Here is a 26707-nt window from a genome sequence, read left to right on the forward strand (position 1 = left end):
CCATTTCCAGGGATGACTCCCCCTCCGGAGTTAGTGCCCTGAGGCATTTGCGGCGGTGCCTGTTGCGATTGTCCCTGTGGCAAGTTCCCCATGTTCGAGGGTTGACCATTTGCTGTGCACCTTGCTGCAAGCCTGACGCCTGCTGCTGCACTGTGTGATTTTGTGCACCGCCCGGCTGATTCACCATGGCCGTTCCCATTCCTTGGCCATTTTGCCACATGCCTTGGCTTCTGCACACGCGCGCCACGTGCCCTGTCATTCCACACAGTCAACACACTGGCGGTAGTCAGGCCATCTGTCCATCTGGCGTAGCTGGACTGCCCATCTGCGCATTCTGAAAACCACCCTGATTACTCTGCCATCCTCTTTCTCTAAATCCCCTACCCCTTGGGTAGAATCCCACACTACCCTGGTTATTCTGTGATGGGTTAGCAGCTTGTTGTGTGCTTGGTTCAACGGGGCTTGTCAGCATGGCTCCCTCGAGAGCATACTTTGAGAGTTTCTTTTGCACCAGCTTCGCCTTCTCACTCTTCCGTGTTGCCTCCTTTTTTCGGTTCTTTTCTTGCAACAATCTACAATAGTGCGCAATTGTCAACCTTATTTCGGCCCAAGGTTTAGCTTCTACTCCTACTAATTTCTTGAGCTGTTTTTGCACCGGTTCAAGCAACCCTTGGCATAATATGTGGTAGAATACAGGGATAGATTTTGTCCAAGACTCGTGCGTTTCGAGCACCCACGCGTCTTGAAAAGTCTGGATATAAATCAACAGATCCTCTGACTCTTTCATTTTCCGAGTCATTATAGCTCCCATATCGGAAGTGTCGGGTATAACGTTCGTTCCACACTGCTGCTCTACAATTATTAAATGGCGCTCTATCATGGGAAGTGTTAATTATGGTTACCCTAGGGTACCCGGCTCGTTTCCATACATCGTCTGCCCTTTCCCCAAGTATGGCGATCAGGAGGCCCTTAATGTCCCCTATAGCTAAGGTGACACCTCCTGTCATTTTCTCTAACTCATGTATCCACTTCCTGGCTCCCGATGTCAGCATTGGAAGCTTATTTTTTAGGTTTTCTCGATCCATGTGTGGCCATGGAATATATTGTGGTCTTGCTCCCCCCTTTTCTAGCAGCGGGAATTGGAATGCGCAGTCTTCCTTCTCCCTTCCCATAGCTCTCCTGTCTACCGCTGGGGTAGCATTCCCACATTGCCGTCTACCTGGCAATGCCCTCAATCTGTCTGCATAGGCAGGTGCTGACGCCCCCCTCTGACCGTGGGGTGTTCCTTCATGTTGGCTGGACTGCGCGGCAGACTTCGGTGTCCTAGTTGCGGACACACTAGCGTCTGACCATCGTACCCCTTGGTTCCCTGGGAGCTGCTTTTCGTGCCGTCTCCCTTCTTCGTGTGGCTCTTTCTCTGTTTCCCCACCGGAGTCAGATTCTGAATGCTCCCAGTTTACACAACTCCTTGCATCTTCTTCGTTCTGCCCAATCTCCAGCCTGTCGGGGACAATCCCCTGCTCTCACTACTTCGGGTGACATCCTCAGTGTCATATAGCTGCGTGCTCTCCAAGCACTCGTCTTCCCTTCCCCCTTGGGATATCTGTTCCAGCCCCATCTCATCGTATATTTGATCAATCGTTTCCCTGATGCATCTGGTGTCGAAGTCATCTTCAATATTTGTCCCACTCGTACCTGGTACTGAGTCATTTGCAGGAAAGAATTCTTCTATGTCTTCCCATTCTACAACAGGATTGGGTTTTTTAACTTCCCGCTCCAAATATTCAAGGTCCTGTGCCCTCTGTCTGCGCTTACGCTCTATTTCCTCATCTATTTCTTTGCCCTTCCTCGCTTCTTCTCTAGCCTTATCTACTTCCCTCATCCTTTCGTTTCTATGTTCCTTTGCCCTTCTAGCTTCCTCATCTTCTCTTCTCTCTCTTCTCACGTACTCTTTGCTCTTCTTCCAACCTTTGCTTGTTTGTACTGGTCATAGGCTGTCTTCTGTTTGCGATCGAGCTGTTTCTCTTGTTCTTTGCAATATAATTGTTCTCGCTTTAGCCTATCCTTCCTTCTTATCCTTTCGTCCCTCATTTCCTTCTCTTTTTCTCTCTTCCTTCTTTGCGTCTCATCAGGCTTCTCCCTCAGTGTCACATCATCACTTCCTTTTCCATCAAGTTTCAACAATATCTGTCCTCCCATCCATTCATCTTTTGAGAATGTTATCTTATTAGTTCTATCTTAGTTTCCTCTCCATTTCTTTCCCTCTCTCTCCTTATCGAGAGGTGCACTAATCTGTGCCTGGTCCTTCCTTTCATCTTCGTGTCTCTCCTTGTCCCTCGGGACTGTGGAGGCAAGATTGATTTCCTGATCCTTCTCCTTGATTTCGTCACTACTGTACGTAGGTGACTCATATGCGGGATTGCTATACCCCGTGGCTGCCTTTAGTTCTCTTAGCAGGGAGAGTCCCTCTGACTTGCTTCTCTCGATGACTGGCTCAGGCGGGGCTGGTGGCGCGGTAGGCGTCTCACCCACCTCCATGCATACGTTTAATAACCAGTCTGCGGGCAGTTCTTCCTCCTTCGTCTGTTCGAAAATGTTTCCAAAGTTCTAGAACAGCGAGCCGTTTCTCTAATTTTTTGCCCGTATATGTTACATGTAAGTAAGTCGTCATATGTTGTAAAACGGCTTTAGATAGGGAACCATTTTGTGGCCAAGGCATAAACATCTTGTAGGCGGTACCCTTAACCCACTCTGTGCTGTACTTTTTAAGTTTAGGTGCATGCTTGGGTAACTGCTTACACAGATGCACGAGTGGGGTAACCTCCTCCATTTTCGATTTCGTCACCACCAATATTTATGCAGGTTTTATCCTACCAATAGTATGAGCGAGCACCAAATACGCAAGCTCCAATCCACTCTTTTACCTCCAAAATTTATACTATCAATTTACTCAAAACCATCAATTTATTGTCGATTCCCTCTTAATTACAGAATCGCGTAAAACCAAATTTCATTTCAACCAATCAATGATACAGTTCTTTTTACATTTGACATACAACAAAACACATATGACAGACACTTGACAGACTAGACGGACACCAGCTGGTCATACATATACCTGCCTTCGAATCAGTACCCTGTCGTGGAGTTTAAACAAACTCCTTTGATGCCGTCTTTAAACGTCACCGTAGTCTAATTGTCCCCCATTATGTGGGCTATGAGTTCACGTTTCTTCTGACCGCTGTATTAAAGCACAGGAACAAGGTGAATCCTTTCGTTTTTATCTCAGGTGCCCCCCTGGTATCCTCTCGTATTTCTCTCGGGTGCCCCCCCGGTAACCATTTGTTTTTCTCTCGGGTGCCCCCTGGTAATCTTTTTTTTTTTTCACTCGGGTGCCCCCCGTTAACCACTCGTTTTTCTCTCGGGTGCCCCCCCTGTAACCACTTTTTATCTCTTATGCTCGAGTCATTACCCCTTATATATATATATATATATACAGTCTTCTCTACTTCTGACAATTTTATATTTTTTTTCTTCCTCCGCCACCCTCTGTTACCTTTCCCTTACTTGTTCTAATGCCTGCAAGACATTTGCCAAAGTAACGAGTTTATCGTTTCACTCACCGCTCGCATCTTATCCTCTCTGGAGCTTCGGGATCACCGCCCCTTTCTCTTCAGCCTCTTGCGGTCTTTTCGTCCGATTGGCTGCCCGTGGGAATGAGAAGGGTTATGCTTGGAAAGGCAGGTTCCTTCAGACCCACTGCAGATTTTTTCGAGATTATACTATCATTGTCCACGGGAAGCTTCTCAGTCTACTTAGCCGGAATGGCGAAAGGACTCGTGATATTGCCGAATGCCTAGAGTTACCTCGTGCCGTCGGTCTATGGGTGTCTTAGAATTATATAATCGATGGCCGAAACCATCCTATGCTCCCAAGTGTACAGGAAGGCGGTATTTCCACTGACGGCCCATGGGTCAGTGCTCACCCTCTAGTACCTGTAAGACAAGATAGCTTCACTATGTGAGGAATGGGGGTGCAGGATTCACTTACACCAACACGACTCAATAATGAGGACTCAGTAGCTTGGCAAAGGGAAGTCCGTTTAATGACAAGTACATCAAACAGGGAAACAATTGGAAATCAGCATCGTTGCGATCGCCTGTCTCGCTCCAACTTCCTCGAACTTCAGTCGAACAGCAACACTTATACACTAAACTCGTCATCACTGACGTCTAACTCTACAAATTTGTCATGCCATCTAATTGGTTAGGAAAGGTAACTTAAGTTTAGGTGCTATATCTGTATATGGTAACAAAGCATGCGGATTGGACAGCTCTTATCGGGTGGGCATCTATGCCCATCCCTCTACATCACGCGAGATAGACGTCACTACAAGTACGACGTTCTATTGGTTATAATATCTATAGGACCTTAGATTACATGGTCCATTGTGATTGGGTGGGTTACACACCTAGACATAAATCTCCATTTTAATTAGCAGTATGCAGACTGGACACCCAGGTGCCTAGTGTCCCAAGATTAACCCTACGTCCTTTCCATCAATCGGTGCTTTTGGGCTATGTGTCAATTGGTTGGCTGAGGATGGCCTCGAAACTGTAGCCTCTTATCTGGAGAAGTTATAGCACCCTTGGATCTGGGTGCCATCAGCCGTTGGTAACTCTTTGCGCCTGACTGGTCACATGTCTGTTCACCGTGAATCTGCTTCAGTTTCCAGCTTTTCGTGTATTTGTTTCTTCTTTAGCCTCGCCACCTGCATGGGCACCCCTTACCAGGACCTTCACGGGGCAGGCTGGTATGCTCTGAAGTTTCGATTCTGCAGCATTGCCGCTCTCCCCCTTTCCTTGGGTTGACCTCGAATTCCCAGGCATGAGCTGCTCTTTGATGAGTTTCGATTCCACTCCTTCTCCTGGCTTTGGCTGGGATATGAAACCTGGCCTGTTAGGCCTCTGGCCGCCTGAGCATACTTCTGCTTTACAAAATGGAGTTGCACTTGCATAGTGTGCCTTATTGAGGTAGATATATGGTTGGCGCTTGCCGCTCTATTCGTCTACTAAGCATTGCAAGCAGTATCGTTTTCTCAGCTTCTTGTGTTCCGAGCCTATTTACACACGTTAACTGGTTGGCTACTTCCATCTTGCCTCATAGCAACGTTTCCTTACGTTTTAACATCGTCTCTTTTCCCGTGTCCATAACATCGAGTTTTCATAGCTGCTCACACTGGCTTGTTATCCTTGATAGCCGTTTTCGTTCATCCGCGAGTCTGTCCAGGCCCTTGTGTCACTTCCACTGGCCATCCATTAAGGCTCTTTGGGTCTCTTCGTGGACCGTCTGTAGGTACTCTTCATTTCGTCTCGGCTGCTGGTATGGTTGTCTAAGAGGGTATCGTGCAGCCCATGGCTGTCTGGTTATGGGCGCTTCAACAGGTACGGCTCTTCTGATGTACACTGAGCAGAGTCCCAGTGCAGTTCTCTGTTGGTTAATTTGCTCCCCATATGTCACATACTTTGGCGAGTATGCTCCTGCTACCTCGAAATGGGGGGTAGGGGTGCAGGCCATGCCTGGGACCTCCTCTACACCGTGATTGGTCCACATATGGAGTGTGTGTTTGTGAGCAGATCTCCCATTGGGTCCTCTCCGTTTTGGCGCGAAGGGAACTTTGGATAAGAGGAGGCTGAAAACACCACTACCATGTCGATCTCCTGAGTTCTCACCCAACAAAGGATAAGATCCAAGTATCCTGCAACTACGAAGCTGAGTCGAGGAACCGTTGGTGAACCGCTGGAAGGTTTGGCACCCTGAGCCCCCTGTTGTCCCATGGAACCCCTCTGCATCTAGTCGTCCTAGAAGGCCTGCGAAGACGCTTTGACCCATTGGAATAGTGGGACCAACTAATCTTGGCACCTTCATCAAACCCTGCAAGTAAACTTTCTCGGAAGTGTCCCTGGGCCAACCAGTGGACTGACCAGCTTACCCAGTTGCTTTGCTCTGTCACCACCGCCGTTTCGAGGAGGCCCTCGAAACTTGGTAAAGTTCTAGCTCTGTGTCCACGGCACCCTCATACCAAATTTCGTACACTTGACGTTCCCAGGTCTAAATTGAGACGAGTGCACCAGGACTGGAGTAAACGCGGTTACCGTGTTGCCCTGCCGCAGCAACGACCTGCGCAAGTTCGCTGCATTTGTGACCCTCTTGCCCCTGAAGCCTGCTGCAGTGAAACTGGCCACTGTCCCATTTGGGAATCATTGCTGTATCTCAGGAAATGAAAGGTGCTGAGACGTCCTTTTTGCCGCAACGATGTGGACTGAACTGGCGAGGTTTGGACCTGTTTCCGTCGGCACCATTGAGTACTCCTTACCCCAACCGCTGGCCCCTAGCACAAGAGCCCATTTTTACACACGAGTGGCCCCTGGGGGTCCCTCTCCTTTCCACAGCTATTGCGAAATAGCGACTCCATCCCGCACTCTCAAACTGCCTCTGCCCTCAAGTGGAGGTCCTTCTTGAATAATGAGAACTTGTCCTCCATCGTCTCATCCACCTTCCCGAGCTGCTAGAGACCCCTGAAGAGACCCTGTTCTGCCCATTGGAACAACCGTGTGCGTTTGCATTGCATGTACTAGTGAGCACAAGGCTCCTCTCTTCTTAGGGCTTGGACTGCCTCTTAGTTAGGTGCACTGTCGATGGCGAACTGGGCCTAAAGACTATCTACACTGCCTGTTTCCTTCCCGTCTAGGTTGTCAACATATTTCATGCATTTAACCCTTTAGACCCCAATGGTCTTGTGTATATATATTGTATTTAGTGTGATGTATTGGTTTACTTAGTGTTACTGTGATTCTTTTGCTATGGTCTATTTTACAAAGGCCTTGTAATAAATGTGTCTATATTTTTGATAGAACACCTGCCTGGAGTAATTTCTAAGTGTCCTTGCTCATTGAGGTCCTTCAGTCACCCTCACCCCTCCTGAGACTTAGTCTTGACCGCCTGCCATAGCTACCCTGATTGGTCTGGCTTGTCCAGAGGTTACCATGTTCCAAGAAACTAGGTTGGCTTTCTGAAACTCTGCCCCTCCAGAAATCCTTAACACTCGGGAATCCTTTTAACTGCAGACTATCCATTTTATATATCAGAGTGTTTTGCTGCGCGTTGATCTCAGGAACGCTATTGAAAACCCTCTTCACTCTAAGCAAGTGTATATCTGCTAGGTTTCCTTCAAACTTTATATCGGCTCGTAGGTTTCCACTCCCAATAGGTTGAAATGTCCTGATACTGCGTTTTCATGTCTTGGGTCGAAGTCCAGTAGCGTGTAGCCGTGGGCAGGTCAAGGTTTATAGTCATTGCATCGACAGTGAAAGCATCTAATGATATACCATCTAAAAAAAGCATAATGCATTTTTTTTTTTTTTAATGGGGGGGTCCCCGAACACCCCTTTTTTTTTAAACCTTTAAACCCCATTTTTATTAAACTAAACCCATTACCATCTAAAAAAATGCATTAGATGCTTTTTTTTTTTTTAGATGATTTTTTTTAGATGGTATGGAGGTTGATGCTTTGGTTGTCGATGCAATGACCGGATACCCTGTGGGCATAGTCATTGCGTGGGAATGCTACTGCTGCATCACACATATGCCACCCCGTAATAGAAACCAACTCCAGGTACTCCCTGATATTGTCTGGCAGTCCAATGTTGGGTGCGTATGCCTTGGCTGGGCTGGGATCAAGACGCCGTCCTTATGCAACATTGCATAGTTCATGTTAGTGTTTGAAGTCGAAGGGCCTCCAGGCCAGCTCCAGGCAGACGGCATTGAGTAGGCTGCTGGTCACGTGACCAGGCCCTGCCACTCAGTTGCTCCACCCATCACCTATTTAATCAGTCCTTCTTAGGCGTCCTCGGCAAAGGACGGGTGAAAACAAGGACCTCACCTTTTCGGGCCTGATTGGGCCAAGGGCCTGGCCCGCTAAACTGCATTTTACCTACAAACTCATCGCTACTACTGGTACTCCCCAAAAGACATCACAATGTGTCTCCTCCCTCGACAGCCAATCCCCACTCTCACTAGGGTTTGAATGGCCAAGTGCCCTGGGCAGCCCCAGCAAGCTATCCCATCAACATTGCCCTTGCTGCCATCCAACATCCACTTGCCACAAGCACACACCCTCTCATGTTGATCAATGCCCGCTCAGCAGTCGCTCACGCTGCAGAGATCGCTGACCTCATCTCGGAAAACAAGACTGATGCCATGTTCATCACTGAAACATGGTTTACCCCATCCTGCCCACGTGTTTTTGATATCCTCCTAGCCTAAAGCAGTGGTGGAATGGTGGAGGGGGCAAGGGAGTGCCTCCTCCACAGGGTAGGAGATGGCGCTTCAGGCTGATTTGAACAGTTGAATGCTGGTGTCCGCTTTGATTCTGGGGAGAGTTCAGGGGCACTAAGGGAGGGACTGAGTAGAAGTAATAGTATATGGAGGGTGTGCAAGGGACAGACGGATTGGAAAACTAGTGGGGGCTGGAGGTAGCCTGGCAGGAGGGGTGGACCTGTCGAGGGATCTGAATCCAGGACAGAACTTGTAGCGGGACCGGAGGTGCACGTGCTAATATTCAGCATGCGGGTGGTGGAGGGGGCAGGAGCGGAGCAGGGAGGATTGTGCAGGGTGTGGACGGTGAAGCCCTGTGTCTCAGGATTTGCCAATGAAATGAAGGCAGTAGAGAAGGCGCCCCAAGAGGCAGCTTCAAGAATAGTCAGGGCGACTGAGGGCCAGAGTGGAGATGGAGTTTCTAGAAAGAGAGGTGAGGAGGGGACAGTTTTGTGGATGATAAGGACATTATTCCTGGTGGAAGTGGCTGTAGGAATGATTAAATCATGGGGCTTTAGATCACTGCCGAAGAGCACCGCAGGTTGGCATGCCTTCGGAGAGGGAGCACAGAGGGAAAATAAATTGGGGAGGGCAGAGGAAGGGTGCTAAAAATTGGGAGATGAATGGTTTTGTTCTTTGAGTTGGGCGTGGGACAGCAAATTGCCCTCCTAAAGTTCTCTCTCCACTGGGCCCATGGTAGGGCTGGCGTAGCTGGTGTTTGTAGGAAAGGAGGCTGCAGTACGATACACTGGGCCATTTTGAATGCACTCTCTCCCCGTTGTTTCTTTCTGGTTCTCCTTCTCAGTGAATGCCAGTGTTTTCTTCCCCTTTGTTCTCTTCCTCAGCCATCACTCCCTCTCCGTGTCCTTCCTTGTAGTGCTGGCATGAGGGTGTACTTGAAATGCTTGCAACTAAAGAGACTACTCTGGAATCATAAACGTGTCTGTTAATTTCCTTTTTACATGACCTTCTCCCATTCTGCAAAAAAACAAGCATTCCATCAGGTTTTTTAAAATTTGTTTTTTACAGTAGGTCAAGCGGTTCCCTAGTGGTAATACCGTGCACCATTGCACTTGCGCTCAATTAAAGCGCTCTTGTAGCCTCATCCTTCTCTATCTTTCCAAAGCCTTCGACATGGTCATCTAGCACTCCCCTTCTGATCCTCTCTGACCTTGGGGTGTAGGACACCACACTTGCCAGATGGTCTCCCACCTCTCTTGATTGCTCCTTCTCCATCTCCTGGAGCATGGAGACCTCTGATCCCAGCCCTCTCCAGGTGGAGTCCTCCAGGCTCCGTCCTGGGCCTGCTAGTCTTTACACCTTTTCGCTGAGCCTGCTCGTCTCCTATGGATTCGAACATCACCTGTTTGCCAGCGATGGACAGATCTTCGTCTGTCTCACTTCCTTCACCCAGGACCTCTACTCAGGAATCTGTTTTATACTTTACTGTTTTATGCCCAAATCTTCTGAGACAGAAGTGGTCTAATTCTGCTTCACAATGCCGCACCACTCTCCCGCCACCAATATCTTTTCCCTCCCCAAAGTTGACGTCTTTGGGGGAGCTGTACTCCCATTGGATACGGCGAGTGGCTTTCTGCCATTGTTTCTTTAGTTTGCCTGCTATCGAACCTCACTGGGAGGTGGGGATCACCTAATTTGTGTAGTACTGGGACGAGGAAGAGTAGGGCTTCGCCTGATGAAGATTTCCAGAAGGTCATTGGGCCATTCCAGTGGAAAGGGTTCATGGTGGCTGTCCAATCACTCGCGGGCTACTGCATGTCAACCTTTCCGGGCTTCTCTCAGGATGTGGATGCAGGAGCCTTGGAGTTCTTATTTGTTTCCGCGCCCGATCCGGTTCTGAGCAGATGCTCATCTGAACGCCAATACAGGCAGAGGCCATGATACGATATATTTTATTTATAGCGCGCCTATACACATGTGTTTCATTTTCAAATAAAGGCAAATCGATTTTCTTTCTCCCAATAGCCACTTATCAGATTCCTAGATACGATTTTTAAATGGTGAATATTTAATTCTGTAGTTTTTTAAACATTTGTATTGGAATGACATTTTTTGGGTGGGGATTGGGAGGGGCTGGGCATGAAAAAGTAATTCCTATTCCTAATCCGGATATTTATAGAAATGCATCCACTCTAAAAAGGAATGTTTTTATAACCCATCCATACTTCTTTGTGCACTCAGTGTTTCCTTTAAAGTTTCTCTTCAATGTCACCAGTAACAGTTTTGAGTTTTTAGTGTGGGTTGCTTGATGGCGCTTGCTCCGCCTATAAACCCAAACTATTGCATTAGGGTACAGATGGGGAGGAACGGCATGTGAGGAGGGACACACAGCTGGTAGTTGTTGTTTGGTTATTTGCCCACCCATTGACTGCCCATGGCCATGTTAATCCCTGTGGCCATTCTCACCCAGTTCATGCCCTTCCCTGTCCAAAACACTGCCACGTGGGAACTCTTTGAGCTCACTTTAATCAAGCATGCCCTTCAGACTTGAGTTTGAAAAAACACTTTCAGGCACTTCAGTGCAGTCTTCTAAGAGTTAGTGACTTAATTGGAGTTGTAAACCCGCACTACGGGTGTAATAATAATGTCTCAGCCAGGTCTGCCTTCTGCAATCAGATTTATAAGGACTCTGCGTGTCCTTCCCTAAAGTCCAGTGAAAAACAGTTTTGGCTTCTGTATAAGTATTAGGCATTTGCCAGGCCCTTCTATTAGATGCCCAGGTGCTCGCACCATTTCACACCTGCTCCCATCAATGGCCAGTTAATACCACTATAGCAGTGCCTGGCAAGTGCCTTTCCCATGATTATACAAACGTCCAACTGTTGCCATTGCCAATGCTTGTTTTCTGTGGATCATATGGTAGCTCGGTGTGGGTTGGATCAGGGGACATGCCCCTGTGCCCACTTCTATTTTATTTCATTTATTTTTGTATTATTCATTTTATTTTGTCAGGAACATTTGATGTTTTTACGGAGTGGAAGTGCCTGTTAATGTCACATATTTCTAGAGCTGGGGAAAACATTTAGCTGAAAAACTCACTATAGATTAGTAACACACGGGCGCCCTCCAGTGGATCTCTCGGGAAACATTTTCCAACTTAGAAACAAATACGCGGGATACTGCAGGGTCGGTAAATCGGTCACTTGGCAGCTAACCGTGCACTTTCTTTCACCTAACCTCGAGACGCGTGGGGTTTATCGGGGGACACACCCGAGGTGCATCTCTGTGCACTCTGACCTGCTTTCGTGAGAGTGGGGGAAAGGGAGTATAGCAGTCGGTGAAAAATAAGCAAACATTCAGGCAGGTGCAGTGTATTAACCCTTTACCCCACCCTAAATACATTCACTATAAAGGTTTTCAAGATAAAAGATTTGTGTCATTTGATATAATGGATTCGATATAAACACTGTATACCAGTCCTGGAACAGATCTGGGGCTATGCTGGAGTGTGGACTGTCGGGACTCGGGGCACGCTAGCCTTTTGGTTGTAGCCCCTGAGTTTTTATCTGGGGCTACAACCAAAAGACTCAGGGCTGTAGCCCCTTAGCCCCCCTCCCTAGCAACGCCTCTGATACCAACGTTTGTCCTTCAATTGTTTATTTTATATCATATTGGTAAGTTGTAATGCGCTAACACGCAAAACCAATTGACTTCAAGGCGCGTTGGTTGCTTGACCATGCAGCACACTCGAGCAGCCGCACGCTTGGACTGTTCCATTCAAACCAGATCAAGCTGCAATATTGGACATCCTCCAATTCTTTCAATTATTTCAGGTGTGTAGGCTTGATTTGGGACCGCGTCTCTGCATGTTCTGGGTGGGAACACGATATTGCTGGTGTCAAACCAGACTGGCCAGTCCACTGCACCTAGAACTCTTTGGGGGCATGAGGGTAGATGTGTCCGGGCGCACTGGCTCGGCTTGTCGTAACACAGACCTTTATTTTACCTTCTGTTTTGTGGTCACTTCTCTTCTGCCCGGCTACGGTAATGCTCGTCGCCAGAAACGCACAACCCGGCAGAGACGCAGACCTTCATGGCGGACACCAAGGAACAGCGCATTCTGAACTACGTGCTGCAGAATGCAGTCCGAGGGGACCCTCAGAGTGCCATTGATGCCATCGACAAGTACTGCGGCGAGAAGGAGTGGGCGATGCACGTGGGGGACGAGAAAGGTACGGGCTAGCGTGGGGTTGGAGGTAGCCACTCACTGCATTGCAAGGAGATTGAAGCTATTAGGCAGAAGTCCAAATTAAGCTCAATTTAGTAGTTTTATTGGAATACTTTTCTTTGTTATGTAAACTACTGAGACAGCTCAGTAATGTAAGTGCTCCCCTCAGACATGTAGTTGCAGGTTTCAATCGCATTGGCGCCGACTCCGCCTTTTATCTATCCGAGCTTGATGCATTGGGTGTCATTGATTTTGGTATTTGTGATTGCTATTATGTTAGAAGTTAGAAGCTGGAGTGGTCAGTCATGAAGAGCTATATACAAACATGTTGTTATAGTCAAATACACTAGGCTGCAGGTGTGACTTGTTAACGGCTTGATGCCAAAGACTCTTAGTTGGTTGTTGATCAGCTGCCAGCAGGGGGTTCTGTAAGGCCATTCAAGGGAATTCCAGTTTAACATAACGTGCCTTCCCTTCATCCTGTAATCTAATGACCAGGTTTCATTTCAGAGAATGGGGCCCTGATGATGGGAAAGCGTCCCACTCCAAACCTGTGGTTCCATGTTTAAAGGCTATGATCCTGGTGGAGCAGAGGATGGCATTAGAACACGCGAGAGGGGTCAAGCGACCCCCCCAAACCCCCCCCCCCCCAACTGCTCTGCCATGATCACAGTTCCACTTTAACATTTGCTGCCACTGGTGAGATAACATTTGAAGACCTTCAGAAGGAACATCTGAGCGTGGCCTTCAGAAGCAGAAACACATGCCTGAGGGTGAGCGCTGTCTGACCTCCAGGATCAGGGGCTTGCCAGACACCATTGTATTTTCTTCAAGTTCCCCATTGCCCAAGAAGTCTAGTTCTTGAGTATGCCAATCTTGGGGGCCAGAGATGCAACTCTCTGTTCTTTGGTTACCCTAAGAAGTTCTGTTTCCGCACTAGGATGTGATATTCTCCTCGCCTTGTCTGAATTCTCTGGTGTTCGCCACATCAAGTAGATAGAAATCTCTAGAGTGATTTCTGCAGCGCAGCACTGTTTGGACTCTTGAAAAGGACCTCTTCAAGATGGCGGCCAGATGGGTCATGCCACGCTGGATCGCTCTGATTCAGGGAAGGACCTTTGATTCTCTTCCCTTTGGCCATATACACGGACACCCTTTCACTCCTGCTTTCCTGTTCAGTGACTTTCCACTCTTTCTGGTGGGGGTTTTGGGGGACAGAGGGCTCTCGGTAGTGGGAGTTCAAGGACATTATCTCCACTGGTGCCTCTGGGTGATCCACTTTGTTTTCTGACCCCACACTCGCATTTAGTGGCTCCTTGTGGGTACATGGGGGAATTGTGGCATACATGAGGGGGTGGGGGTACCCCGCTGCCCAGGCCTTCTCTCCAGGCCGCTGGTATGGTGCAGGGGGGAGGGGGGGCGAGTGTAGAGGCCTTTTCACTGCTGCAGAGTATACACGGATGAAGGATTTCTCACTGGAGTACCTTGTGGTCCCTCATGAGTCCCCATGAGTGTCAGCACGGGGCATGTCGCAGCCACATGCATCAAACCGAAAGAGTAAATGAGTAATCCTGGAACTGTTAGTCTTTTTACCGTCTAAATACTCTACGTGTGGATAAATCACTATTCCGCTCGAGTCCTACATGTGGGCACCTGTTTTAATGTATAGATTCCCCGTGGGTGGAGACTTTGCACGCAGGGGAATTTTGAGTAAACACTTTGGTATAGCGCAGGAGCAAAGGCCGCCACTCTTGCAAGAGATCTGAGTGGCTCATCCCTGGTCTTACTGGGGGAGCACAGTCTGAGGGGGGAGCTGAATTTCAGTCCCTGCCCTGGGTTTGGGTGGTTGAGCATGGGATGGACTTGGAAGGATAGAAGCTGGCTTGACTCTCTCGAGAGAAGGGGGCTGGGAAACAGGACTGCGGATCACTCAGAGTTGGGGGGTGGGTGTGTGAGCTGTGGCGCAGTTGGATTGACGGGGCCAGAGGTCAAAGTGGGCGGGAATTAAAGGGTGCGACCAGGGCCCGGCCTTAGTGGCGGCAGCACCCCGAGCGGCAAAACAAAAACGTGTCCCCCCGCCCCCCGCCATGCGGAGGGGGGGCACCACATTTTTCAATAGGCGCTGATGAGAAAGCATACGAGAGGGCCTGCCAGTGTTTATTTAAAGCAGTCTTCTGTGAGATAATGGCTTAGTTGTAGTTGTAAACACACTACTAGGTCTGACTTCAGCCACCCGATTTATATGCACTATGCGCTTCCTTCAGTGAACAAAAACAGGCATTGGCAAAGCCAACCGTTATGGCTTGTGTGTAAGTATTAGGCATTTGACAGGCACTGCTATGATATGCCCAGGTACTCGGACCATTTTGGACCTGCTACCATCAATAGCCATTAATACCACTACAGCAGTTTCTGGTAAGTGCCTTTCCCATGCCTACACAAAAGCCCAAACTGTTGGCATTGCCAATGCCTGTTGAGTAAATGATCTTGGAAATTGTTTTTCTTACGATTACATTTTGAATTGGTCATTATTTTTAAAAAGTGGCTCCTAACAATTTAATTTGGTTCCTAAAATGTTTGCCCAGGGCACCAATGGCTTCTTAAGCACAAAGTTATTCTGGCCCCTCTGGGGTACTCCAATTTTCTCCAAAGGGTTTTTGGCCCCAAAGTGAGGTTTCCTTAAGTAGGAATTCTACAATAATTGCTAGGCTCATTAAATGTTTATTTCAGGCCCACTTCAGGGGGTGAATGACTGATTTAGTCTGTTCTTAAACACTTCAAATTCACAATGCAGACAAAAACTTCCAAAAAGCATCTAGAGTAGAATAAGCATCCATTTCGGTCTATGTATTTTGCTTTTCGCAGGTTGCAGTTATAGCATGTTTTTTTCTGCCGCTCTCTCTGTTATGATCATCACAAGACATTCCATCTCGGTGTCCTCGGTCACTTGACAAAATCCCTGTGCCTAAAAGCTTGTGTATAGTGTAGAAATGTTTGACCATAGCACATAAAGTGGCCCTTGATTTCATTGTGCCACCATTAATGCTTTGCTGTAATGTCTCTATCTTTCCTATCTCCCTGGCATGCTGTTCAGGATGTTTGTTTGCATGTATGAGGTAACGATTGCCCAGAGTACGGGATGCTGTGTGAGTGCCTTGCATTTGCTATGCTATTCTAAATTCTTTAATAAAGTGTTATGAACCCTCCCAATGGTATGTATTTTGCCAACCTCTGAAGCCCGAAAAGTAGATCCACGCAGGCTTGACATGTGGCCAACTTTGCACCAGACCTGCAGATGAACTGGCCTGCTGTTAAATCTCAGTTACCAGTTTAATGGTATCCACTACAGGGGGCAATTTGCTTTCTGACTTTGAAAACATTCGGACATGTAATTGCTAATTTTACATGCACTTGCGCGATCTGAATGACACCTGGCCGAGTAGGATCGTTGTCTGTCCTCCCTTTGTTCCCCCCTTGCCTCGTCGCACCTTGAAACACTTGTATATAGGCGCGTTATAAATGCCATATCATATCATATATCATACAATGCCGGTAAAAAAGCTATAGCCGGTAAGATAGCTCAGTGGGTTGAGTGCTCGCTGCTGCGATGTGTGTGATCTGCAAGTTCGCATCTCGGCAAGGTCAACTCAGCCTTTCATCCATCTGAGGTCGATAAATGAGAGTTCCTTCTCAGGTTGGGTGTATGTATATTTGTTTTATACAAAGCACTTAAGCGAACATGCTATATAATAACACATCATTTTCATTTGCATTCACAGTAATTTGGTAATATGTGCCTATTCACACTGATATTAACGATACATGTGGTGATCCATTCTTGTATGAAATGTATATCACATTATAGTGATATCGTAACTATATTTTTCATAGTGTACTTAGGAACAGTGCTATGTGATGCCACTTCATGTTTTGTGAAGGGGTGAAAGAAAGGTTGAGTTCCATCGCTTCCCGTGATGCAACGTTGCAGTGTGATCAAATTACATCACTTCCTGTTATGTCATCAGAGGTCAAGGGTCGTGTGACGTCACTTCCGCTACCGCTGGCATTTTGGTGAAATTACATCCCTGCTCCCATCTACTCCATGTGACGGATCCGACAGCTTGGTCACGTCATCTGCTTTTGGTGGCAGCAGAGATGCTTTGGACTCCTAGGGAATCCAGATTCCATAGGAATCCATATAAATGCCGCCAGCCATGCACGAATGTGGCAAGTGGTATTTCGTGATTTGTGTTGTCAGTGGGTGAACAATCTCACATGGAAACCCGGGCACACCGAGATTTCTTTCTTTATTTTTATTAAAAAGTACACCTATTGACAAAACCAATCCAAATAAATATCACAGAGAGGACTGCTTTCACAAAGTGTAATCGTAGCGGTCTCCTCCGTACTATTCCCATGTGGGGACGAGCTGTTACAGAGGGTGAACATAAATTGGCCAATTCCATGTGAAATTTAGCTTCTCCTGTTTTGCCAAAAAGAAAAATGGTGTAACTGGACTATGGTACCCAAATATTTGTATTTTGCCTGTGAAATTCCTCCACAATTGCAGGTTTCACATGGGAAATGATCTTTATGTTGTATCGGTTTGATAACACGGCACACTCCAGCCAGGGACTTCTTCCACTGACAATGAATGTGGCGCACAATAGAAATGCTTTTTATTTTTATTTCAACCCTGGGTTCTTTATTTGAGTAGACCCCTGACCCGTCTGTCACCCACCTTAACAAACACCCTGTGTCGCAATGGACCAGGAACCAGGCCGGTGGGTAACAATAAGATATTTATTAATTTTATGGTTCAATGAAAAATCAGCGCAAAATCAAATAATTGGGCAGCAATCACCAGTGTTGTGGCAATACAAATGCAAATATTCCCACTATACAGTTAATTCAAACTCCTAAACTAATATACAGACACCGTTAATAGCAAACATAAGCAAAATCGTTTTTTAAAATAACAGATAGCACTCCAGTTATGCACCCCCCCACAACACTCAGCCCCAAACGTCAGCTAACTAAATTCTTTGTGGATGGAAGGCAGTGGCAAGGAGTCAGAATGAAGAGGGAAAAATTGGATTTAGAATTCAGCCCACCATACCAAGAGGGGAGACCAGAAAACAAATTGAAAACCTTAATTAGGAGCAAAATGGCATAATCGGATTACACTTGTTATTTGCACAGCAGTTTACAACTCCAATGGGATTGCTAGGACAGAAATTCATGTTGCTACACTCAAGTGATAAGGAAGCTTACAGATTACTAAGCAGGGCACCAAGGCAACGTGAACACAGGTAAGAACATCGTTTTTGGGAAAAAGACATAATGCTAAAGAAAATGCACGCGGCAGAATGGCAGTTCGTTTCTACACAGGGCTTTTGATGACAGGCAGCCACGGAAAGGGCTTGGCTGTCAAAATTGAAAATTGGTTTTCAGGACAAGGAACAGAGGCACATAACAGATAGGATTCTGATAGAAAGGGGTACTCTTAATGGGAATACAGTTTGGGTTTTTCTATGGGATAAATGCAAATCAGAATTTGTAGGAAAGCACAATACAGAGGCACATTCAGTTTTTGGTAAACAAAGACTATTTCTGTTGAGACTATATTTTAATGGCTATAATTATCAAAGAAATGCACTTGACATTTGGTGGTTGATTTCAAATGGCAACCAGCTCACCGTAAATTAATTTATAGGGGAATTTATTGATTTACTGAAAAATAATACTAAGGATTTAACAGGGTATGGAAGGACTTGTTAAAGGAATACACTAACATAAATGGGCTAATACAGATTTGTCTATGGAAAGGTGAACAGATTATACTGTAAATTTGGGATTTTGTATGGGATTTCAATGGGGTGCAAGGGTCAAAAGAGCGGGATATGCAATTTGGGGGACTGGGTGATGTGATACTCACATTGTAAGCTTGAGTTTGGGGTTCTGGACAGCCAGCAAGGTTTCTGGACAGGTATGCCAAGGGATCTGGTCACTCTGGATGGCTGGGCCAAGGTATCTGGTCACTGGGCTCTCCTGGATGGGATGCTGGACAGCTAGGCAAGGTCTGGTCACTGTGGACAGCTGGATGGGATACTGGACAGCTAGGCAAGGGATATGGTCACTATGCTTTCTTGAATGGGATCAGCTGCCTCCTCTCCTTTCCCACTGGATTCTTGTGTATGCCTGCATCTGGAAGGGTGGATATATCTCTGCTTTCCTGGAGTTTCAGTGGATTGTCCCTTGTGTTTCTCGGTCTCCCCAATATATAGCCAAAATGACATCATCAGTTTACAATCTGGGGGGGTAGTACTTTGGACTTACCCCTCTCCTGGGATAGGGCAACCTACCAGTATTCCCTCCTCCCCCCGGGCGATTGGTTCTGGGGAAATGACATAATGTGTGTGTTTGCATTTATGACCTTTCTTTGTCTCTCAAAGTGACTTTTTCCCAAAAATGAGTTATCGATCAAAAGTTCAAATTTATACTAGCCACTGCCATAAGAAGTAGATATGCGGATGCAATAGGTCACAGGGAATTGGACAGTCCGATCGCCGACTCTGTGCGATGTAGCATCGCCCTTTAGCACATTTTTGCCCTTTTTAGGAAAGGCATCATATTTAAAATTCTGCCAATGATCACACATATCATAAGTACATTTCACATCTTTCCCTCAGTTTAACTGTTGGTCCCATTTATAGATCAGCCAGAACCGCATTTTTCCTGGCCATTTCAGTTCACGATGTGCTAGAAACACACACTTGGTCTCATTCTATTCACAGAAAAATTACATAGAAAACTAGCATAATATAAAATTATTACTCATTCAGAGTGCTGAGAAAAATGTCTTAAATGGAGTAGTCCGTTTAATGTCACTGTAGAGGATTGGTCACATGGGAGGGCAGTGCTTCAAACCCTCATAGTCAAATTGTCTCCTCCTGGCTCAGCTTGCACAAAGGACATCCTGGGAATGGGTGTTGGACGAAATCACACTTCTGGGTCAAAAACAAGCCCCACTCCCTTCCTTTGTCCTTTCTGACAGAAATGCCTGATAGTCTAGTAGAACTAGTAATTATCATGCCCTCAGCCCCACCACATGTCCTTGCAGAATTAGTTCACTTCTAGATGTGAAAGTGGGAGACAAGCCTTCCTGCCAAACTGGTTTTACTGGAATTCCCTGACCTCTGCCAAGTTAATTGGAGTCTTGTGGGGGGAAAAGCATAATATAGATGGCTTTGTCAGCTCCTCCCACCCACAATATATTCATTAACAATTCTATGCAAGCAACAGCTGTCATTTGACGTTTGGTTTTAAACGTCATTTTTCCTCATTTGACCAAGAACAGATTCACATGTGTGCAAGCCTTACATTTGCTGCTTCCAATGAGGTTCTGTAAATGATATCCTCTTACAATTGATCATTTTGAGTAAGTTTGCATGTAATATTGGTTCATAAACACAGAGGGGATACTACAGAGAGTTTTGGGATTTGACACAGAATGAATATAGAACGCTGTTTTCTTTTATTTTCCGAGTTTCAGAATGCGGCGATTCACATCAATGGAAAACAAAGCCGTCTCAGTTGCAATGTGCGATCCCTGCCCCTCATGTGAATGGAAAGTCAGACAAGGCTATTTTTGAGATATATTGCCTAACTTTTCGCAATTCAGCTGGAATCAAGTAAACACAGGGCCATCTTAACTTGTAGCACATATTTTGTGGTATTTCAGATGTGAAGAAAAACAATTGCAGGGCCGCCTTGAACACAGTGTGCAACTTTGGTTTTCAAATGACAGAACAGCAGAGTAGAGCCGTTCTGACTGCAGGTCATTTTCTCATTATTCAAACGACAGGGAAGCAAATGCAGAGCTATTCTTTGGGTGGCATTGTCCAATGCTTGCCTCACATGTGCCAGGAAGACAAAAGCACAGCCGTACTGGGGGCACTGTTTAAATGTAGTTTTAGGTAGAAGGGGATTACTGTAAGGGCCTTAAATGTACCCCACACTGTGTAGGTGACATTTGCTTACACCAGAAAGTCCCACAATGGTTTGAAAGAGCAGATTTGCGGTAAGTAAAGCCCATCTACCCCTTTTTTAAAATTATGGGCACATTCAAAATGTGTGCCAGCGTGCTGCTAAAGTAGTTGTTGTTTTACTCTTACTAATGGTACACCATTTGCCAATTTCAGAAGGATGAAAGGCTGGGCTGGTCCTGCTGAGATTTTAGCCTGTGTCCTTCAAACCTAACATAGTTGTCTCAGGCAAGCGCTTAACTTACTGAGCTACCTTATCCACCAGTTCCTAAGCACATATTGCTTGCCCCTCAGTTATTGCGGTTGTTGGGTGTCCTGACCCACGTTTGAGCTATCATGCTGCAACATTTGGTGCTGTGGGCTTAGAAAATCCAAGATGGCCAAAAAGCCCACATGTATGCCAGAATAGGAAAACTGTGCAGTACTGGCATGGAAAACATCATGATGGCCAGAACTTCCCAGAAAATGCACAGGGAAATGCATGAAGAATAGGCTGCTACCCATTTTTGCCTAGGTTGTGAGCACAGGAGGGCACTGCCTAAAACCACCATTGGGCTACCCACACAGTAGCCTGAAACCATTGGGGATGGCAATGCTGATTGCCAAAAGCAACCTAGAACTGTGGGGAATTCATTTTCTTAAATCCCAAAAATGGTTGCATTACCAGTACTCACCACTATCAGAAAGCCGGCGTTTTAAAACCACCAGACTTTTGTGTAAAACTGAACAAATGAAACAAAACCAGACCAAGGAAAGACTTGCTAAGAGGTGGATACAATGTAAAACTATACTCTGAAATGACTTGAAGGAAGTAATTATTTATTGTGTATGTAAAAATCGTAATAGACTTAAACTGGGGGACAAAAAGTGACATTTAGCTGAAACCTGGCTTAATGAAACTGAATTCTGCCTGACATCTACCCCCACAGGAGTTAAAACCTGCTCAGCCACTCTTCCCCTTGCCAAAAGGAGTTGTCACCTCTCTGATTAGATTAGGGGTGGAGCAGCTACAGGGAGTTGAACAAAGGCCTGTCCTTGGCCCAGGCAGATGGTTTATTGGGGGGATCGTAAATGGCTTCCTTTTGAACAAAGCCCTTCCTTTACTCAGGCAGAAGTTATATTGGGGGCGTCGTAAAAGTGGCTTCCTCTTGGCAGAAACGGGGAGGGGCAGCCCCTCTGAGGACAGGCTGAGCTTAAAGAAAGTGGATAGACTGGTTTCTCCACCATGTGACCTGGGAAGACACACCCCTGTTGGCCAGAATATGATTTTAAGAAAGATGTATAACTCATGGTGCGGACTTGTCAAAATTAGCTAAATGATACCATAATTCTTGTGATTTTTCTGCCCACATTTTAAGAGGTTTTAGGACCTGGTGGTATGATCTGGAGGGTTGCTAGCGGAAAATAGGGTTTCACTCCAAATGTCTGCATGTTAAAAATCTGACACTTCATCAATTAATGTCCATACTCCTTGCGCACATGTGTGTAAATTTGGGTAAATGTCCGATATTGCAAAACCAGTTACAAAGTGCAAAATGTTGCTATTTATGAATGCAAGCCCCCAGGAAGAGCAGAGTTTGAACAGAGTATACCTCATGTGATATGTGATGGGTGCATGTAATTTTAAACAACTGTGTATCTGTGCAATATGTATTTGAATCAAATATAGATTTGTGGGCAAACTGACCAGGGGAGGATCCTCTGACCCATAAAACCTACAACAACACTCTGACTCACATTTCCTTCCCCCAATCATGGGAGAGGGGAGAATAGGGCCAATGATAAGTAGAGAGGGGTAGGCTTTGCTAGGCCCAGGCACACACCCATTTTCAAAACACATAAAAAGAGACTGCTGGGACAGGTAGGGACATTCAAATCCAGTTGCTGCAACGCACTCTGCCGGACCACACAACATCCAGAAGATACCAGATCCAACACTTAGATTTTAAAACTCCAAAGATCTTGATTCAGAACTCAAAGCAAGGGCCTAAACCCACAAACTGAGAACTCTTCTCAGCAGGCCTCAGCATCCAGCAAACCTAACAGCGGTAGCAGCATCCAGGAGCCGTGCAGATCAGCGCTGTGTCCAGAGAAAGCTGTGCAGAAAGATCCAGGAGCTGTGCACAGATGCTGTACCCAGAGATCCAGGAGCCGGGCCAGGAGCAGTGTCAGACCAGACCAGCAGAGCAGAGACCAGACGCTGTGCGCAGAGACCGTCCGGGGCGAAACCAGAACCGAAGCCATCTTGACCCGATCCGTGAGACCTAGACCTTCCAAATACATTGTGAGTACAGCTAGGACGGTGTGAAACCAAATCTCTTAGTTTCCAGTGATATAATTCAATCTATTTAATCTAAGTAGAACTGCCTCCTAACTGTCACTTGTCAATTCTGCGGCCGCATAGCTGTCACCTGTCATTTTTAAAAGCTGTCACCTGTCAATTTGATTTACTTTAAATTCGAAAAACGACCTTTACAAAATCGTTCATATCTTTGGAACCCGTTTGGGCTCCTTATACTTTTGCCGTAATCGCAATTCACGCTTTCGCGAATTTTGCCGCGATTCGCGATTTGGTTAAAAATCCAGCCACGTGTGAAAACAGCAGCTTCCTTGCTTTCCCTTGCCAAAAATTTGTTTAACCTGCTAGTTACTCCTAGAGCATTGTTAAAGGGAGCCTGAGCTCATCCCAAGTATCTTTCACTCACCCTGAACCTCCTGAAGGGAATTAAAAGCATGTTCAGCATATTTCTCACTGCATTGTCACCATATTCAAAGCATTTTGCCTGTGTTTCAAAACTCCTATCTGTTGTATAAGCTGCTGGGGGGGAATTGAACTGAATTCTATTTGATTGCATTCCTCAGAACTGTGTGCTCTCATCTTCATCTCCTTACATTGCATAAAGGGGGGGGGGGTGAATTGTCCAAGAAAGTGATTACATTGTCTTTTGCTGAAATCCTATCAAGTTATTTTCTGTACTGCATTTTCATTCCACATTGCATCTATTTGAAACCATAAAAGTATTGTTGCTATTTTATCCATCCTATACCCACTCATCATTGATTATAAAGAAGTGTGCTAGTGCCAGACTATCCATTATTGATTACTGCTCAGATTAAGTGTGATATTCAATTATTAATTCATTATAAAAGTGTGATATATATATATATATATGTATATATATATATATATACTGTTTCATCTTTTTTCAAATAAACCGTTTAAACTTGCAAAACAGATCTACTTCTTGGCTCGGTGGGGTCAGGGGGATTCTAAGAGAGGGGTGTTATACAGGGGTTGTCATCCAGAATATGAACCTGGACATAAAGATATATCAATAAGGGTTTTTCATTCAGTATCCCAGGCTAGGCATTGACTTGGCTGTAGTGCTGGATTGAATCTTCTTACAAAGTGGGGGCTCGAGCCGGACGTCTGGGTTAGATCTATCACTTGTGCAGCTTAATACAGTGTGCTAACTGACGGGATACATACATCCGGTCGGATAACCACGCTGTTTTACGCTGTAAAGCACTCTTCAAAGGGACACTCTAAGGAAAAGGTCTGTTTTGCAAAAATAAAATACTAATTTCTGTAAGTCAGGACAGAGATCAATCTCTAGAATGACAACCTTGGTAGACAGGAAAATAGCGAGGGAGCACCTCTTACATAAGCTATTTGTGAGAGGTGAGTGGACTCACCAGGACCAAACGGTCTGGTTGCAGGCCATCGCGCAACAGGTCACTGAAACAGGGTCAGACATATGGAGAGATCAGGGTCCATTACATGTGGCCCTGAGTGAACTATATATGGCTCCTAAAGCCAAAGATGAACACAATAAGGTTGCCAGGATAGCGGCATACCTGTATCTATATATGGGAGACATGCAGGATAAATGTACTGAAAGCCATTATCTGGCGAATAAGCGACAGATGGCGTTAGAGAAGGTCCAATCTGACCTGGTCTCTTCTGAGCAGAGGCTGCAGGGGAGCCAGGAGTCAGAAAATGATAGTAGGCAGTATATCATTAAAATAAAAGAGGACATGGATAGACTGCAACAGGGGAAGGCTGATCAGGATACCAGATTTCTGGCCTTGCGGAAGGAGTACCAAGAAGGGTTGGACTCCCTTCTGCAGAGCCAGAAAAAGCTGGAGCAACAACTGGACTTCAACAGGGCATGCACAGAACAGGTAGCCACCCTGCAAATTCGATTAGACAGAGAGAAAGAGGAAAGCAATAAATTGATTCTGAAAGACCTGGATACCCAGGCAGAGTTTGATCAGGAGCACCAGAAAGCTGGTGCCTTCCAAAGGCAAAGGGACGACCTGGCGGCACAGATGCAGACTCTTAGTCAGGAAAGGGACACCTTAGGCCAGGAAGTCTGCCATTTAAAAAGGAAAATGGAAGAAAATCACCTGGCCCTCCAGGGACTGGGTGACCTCCAAAAAGAACACCAGAACTTGTTAGAGCACACCAGAAGGGTGGAGGAGGCTCTGGCAAGAAAGGAGCAGGCCAGTAGGGAAGGGACTCAGGAGGTAACCCTCCTGCAGCAAGGACTGGCCCAGTACTCCAGGACAGTACTCCAGGACCAATCAGGAGGCACAGAGAGAAAATGAGGCTCTCTGTCAGCACAATGATAGACTCCAACAACAGGTAGCGATGCAGGAGAGACTGATAGTCTAGTAAGGCCTTAACTGAGGAACTGAAAGCGCAGGCTCTTGCATTGCAATAGGGAGCAGGGGCGGATAGAGACCAGGTTCGCTGGGAGAGGGAGACTCCTGAGCATAACCTCAGGAGCCCTAGTACCAGAGGCCTTCATATCTCTCAGTCCCTGGACTCTGCCACCCCCATGTCCCCTCGCGCACATGAGCCCAGGGCCACTGGGTTGGCAGATTACTATCCAACCAGAAGTATGGGGCTCATAGGCCAGTACCTCCCAGGAATGGATGGGCGGGCATCTGGGTATGGGCACCCAAGCACAGTGCAATTTAGTGGGGAACCCCAGAAGAGTAGGCCCATTAAGGGCATCCTGAAAACTTCTGCCCAGTTAGGTCAGTGGGGGGGTACCCATCACATCCTGGCAGCAAGGAGGAATCTGAAGACTCCTCTGAATGGCGCAGGACACAGGAGACCAGGTCCCCACATTCTGCCAGGCATTCCCAGGCTCGCAGAATCCGGGAAAACCTGGAAGATCAGACAGGAACCTCTGGGAGCAGTGCCTCTGAGTCGGAGGATGAATGGACCAGGGTTACCCGAACCAAAAAGGCCAATAAGGCAAAAAGGGCCTTGCTCAAGGATCCATTGAAGCAAATAAAGGCAATAAGGAGTGTCATCACGCCTTATCATAAGAACGCCAAGTATTCCGTTTGGGAACACTTGGAGCTCTATGAGCAAATGATGGAGACTTTCCATTTGAAGGACAGCAGTAGCTGCATCCAGTACGTCAAATGGACATTCTCCCCAGAATACTCCAGTTTCTTTGCGGGGCTGGAGGACCAAAATCATTTAAGATGGTCCACCTATAAGGCGGCCATCTTGAAACATTTTTCTGTTCACAGAAATCCTCAAGAGGCTCGCAAGGCAGCCTACAATTTGCAATGTGGGGAGGATCAGGCCCCACAAGAGTTTGTGCAAGAATTAAAGCGTGCTTTTGCGCAGACCACCAGAAGGGTGCGCACAGACAGCAAAGAGTTTGTCAATACATTTTTCCATGCTCTCCCTAAATATATAATGACCCAGCTTGTGAGAGATTTTCATGAGAAAAGATCTTTAGACTGGGTCATTGAACAGGCTACCCGGATCTATGAGGTGCAGAAGCCTATCGAAAATAAAAATAACGCGCCGAAAACCCCCAAAACCAACAGCACCCCTGCTGCTGCCAAGGTGGCAGAGGTAAAGGTTGCCCCTGTTTTAGATTTGGAGATGGGGGGGCCTAAAAACCTGCCTGCACCAAATAATTCACAGACCAGAAGGCCCTCGGGCCAGTCACCGACAGGGAGTCGAGGAGGTAGTCCCACAAATGGGGTCCCCCGCTCCCCTGACTATGTAAGTCCCCGCTACAAGGGAAACCGACCAATCCTGGGTTATGTGTGGACTCCT

General features: G+C 46.5%; 1 protein-coding gene across 1 annotated transcript in view; it reads left to right on the plus strand.

Moving 5' to 3' along the window:
- The window catches only part of LOC138492670 (catechol O-methyltransferase-like), a 75371-nt gene that overhangs the window by 18587 nt on the left and 30077 nt on the right, over positions 1-26707 (plus strand). The window contains exon 2 of the mRNA XM_069619987.1: positions 12399-12569. Coding sequence (XP_069476088.1) covers positions 12431-12569 — 139 coding nt within the window. The 5' untranslated portion in view covers positions 12399-12430. The remainder of the gene's footprint in view (positions 1-12398; positions 12570-26707) is intronic.

The sequence above is a fragment of the Ambystoma mexicanum genome, chromosome 10 (assembly GCF_040938575.1).
Source record: "Ambystoma mexicanum isolate Mex_15411 chromosome 10, UKY_AmexF1_1, whole genome shotgun sequence".
Taxonomy (NCBI): domain Eukaryota; kingdom Metazoa; phylum Chordata; class Amphibia; order Caudata; family Ambystomatidae; genus Ambystoma; species Ambystoma mexicanum.